General features: G+C 41.3%; 1 protein-coding gene across 1 annotated transcript in view; it reads left to right on the forward strand.

The window, feature by feature from the left end:
- Positions 1-1055, forward strand: part of Rptn (repetin) — a 4309-nt gene extending 3254 nt beyond the window's left edge. Inside the window, 3 exon segments of the mRNA XM_005367326.1 lie at positions 9-620; positions 623-726; positions 729-1055. Coding sequence (XP_005367383.1) covers positions 9-620; positions 623-726; positions 729-1055 — 1043 coding nt within the window.
- Positions 1056-2104: the final 1049 nt, after the last annotated feature.

Raw genomic sequence — 2104 nt, forward strand, 5'->3', positions numbered from 1 at the left:
TCAGACAGGCAGACAAGGCCAGACTTCTCACCAGGGTCAGATAGACAGACAAGAGAGTTCACGTTGGCATCGGACAGACAGTCAAGGCCAGGATTTTCAGTATGATCAGACAGGCAGACAAGGTCAGAGTTCTCACCAGGGTCAGACAGACAGACAAGACCAGAGTTCTCACCAGAGTCAGACAAGCAGTAAAAGCCAGAGTTCTCACTGTGATCAGTCAAAGATTGGGAAAACTGAACTCCAGGGGCAAAACAGGTCCTTCCAAGGAATTGATAAAGCAAGAAGAGACTCATATGTTGAACAATCTGGAAGATCAGGAAAACTAAGTCAACAGACTTCAAGAGAAGAAGTAAATCAAACCCAGAGACAGAGATTCCAGGATAAAAGGGAGCAGCAAAGCCACCACCAGGCATGGAAGCTTGAAGAGGGTAATAAGCACAAACTCTTAGCTCCAATACAGCAAGAAGAGCCATACCCCCATGAAGAGTATGACTGGCAATCACAGAGTAGCGAGGAGGGCCACTGGGAAGAGGAAGAGCATCAAAATTGGGATGGACACAGTTTTGAGGAGCAGGAAAGTCTATATGAGATGTAGAACACACAAGCCCACAGAGATGAACAACGCATCAGAAACAGGATAGGCAAACCTCTGTAGATAAGCAGAACCAGAAAAGACAACACAGGACAACTCATGTTGAAAATCAAGATCATCAACAAGGTAGACAATGCATAAAGATAAGCAAAACCATCAAGGAAAAGACAAACATCAAAAGCATCATCAACAATGGGATAGACAAACTCATGAAGAAAATAAAAGGTATCAAGGATCCCAAGACCAATCCAGAAACTTACCCAACAAAGAAAAAATTCACATGAATGAAGATGACAAGGGCCAAGGATCCCAGGGAAGACATTTCTTTCCAACCCATGGTAGTGGCAGGTCCCAAATAAGAGAACAATATGGAAACTACCCTACCAAAACAGCTAATTCTCCCAGCCCCCTCTACGACTATGTACGAGAGCAAGCAATGAGTGCCAGAGGTGAAGCAGTTTGAAGCTAATGAAAAAAGCTATGTGTCAGTTCATCTTTGTGTCTGTTTAAAAACCTGAAGTTGTATGTCATCTTTCTCTTTTTCATCTGCCTACTAGAATCCTTTTGAAGATTAGTATAATATTACACTTTTTGAAATCAGTTCCTTGAGTAGCAATTCTAGGGATATTGGTTGGGTGAAGTAAGTTAGGGGAACTAATCAATCTTCATTTTGATCACTTTGTGGGTTTACATCATTCCTAGTTTGTTTTCAGTTTAGGTGACACTTGATTGAATCACTGAATGGTAGAACATTCTTCCTAAAGTTTAAAAATGGGAAAAGGTACACTTAAGATTTCTATTACATTTGAAGAAAGAGATTCTGGACTTTGGTGAGCTTTGGCTGCTGTGAGAAAAATATCAGGAACTCCAAGAATTATGGTCTAGACTTTGATGAAGAACACTGGGAAGCCTCGAGGAGAGAGAGAGATCACTGAGACCAACATCTCTGATGCCTAGGCTCCTGTTCTTCTGTTGCTGGGTCATGAGAGCTGAACTGACCCCTACTAATCCATTACATATAGAGAAAATATATCTCATCTGTTTGAAGTTCCTGGTAGCCCAAGTTATCAATTCTGGAAACTTTATCAACAAAGATCATGTGCAGATCATGAAATTATATCAAAACAATAAATGTTTGGTGAGCAATGATGTTGATGGCTTTTTTCTTCTTTAATATGGAAATATGACCTTCACTTATGAGCATTTTCTAAGAATAAATCTTCATTTCTTAGGATTGGAAAGATAGTCCAGCAGCTAAAAGCACTTGCTATCCTTGTAGAGGCTTCTGGGGTTTGGTTCCTACACTCATGTGTTGGCTCATAACTGCTGTGGAATATTCCCTTTGTACACTGTGAAGATGATGGAGGAAGGTCATTGGTTAATTAAATAAAGAAGCTGCTTGCCCTGATAGGTTACAACAGGAGGGAGGAGTAAACAGAGCAGAATGCTGGGAGGAAGAGGAAGTGAGGTCAGACTCCACAGCTCTGCTCTTGGGAGCAGATGCCTCAGAGA

The sequence above is a fragment of the Microtus ochrogaster genome, unplaced genomic scaffold (assembly GCF_000317375.1).
Source record: "Microtus ochrogaster isolate Prairie Vole_2 unplaced genomic scaffold, MicOch1.0 UNK16, whole genome shotgun sequence".
Classification (NCBI taxonomy): domain Eukaryota; kingdom Metazoa; phylum Chordata; class Mammalia; order Rodentia; family Cricetidae; genus Microtus; species Microtus ochrogaster.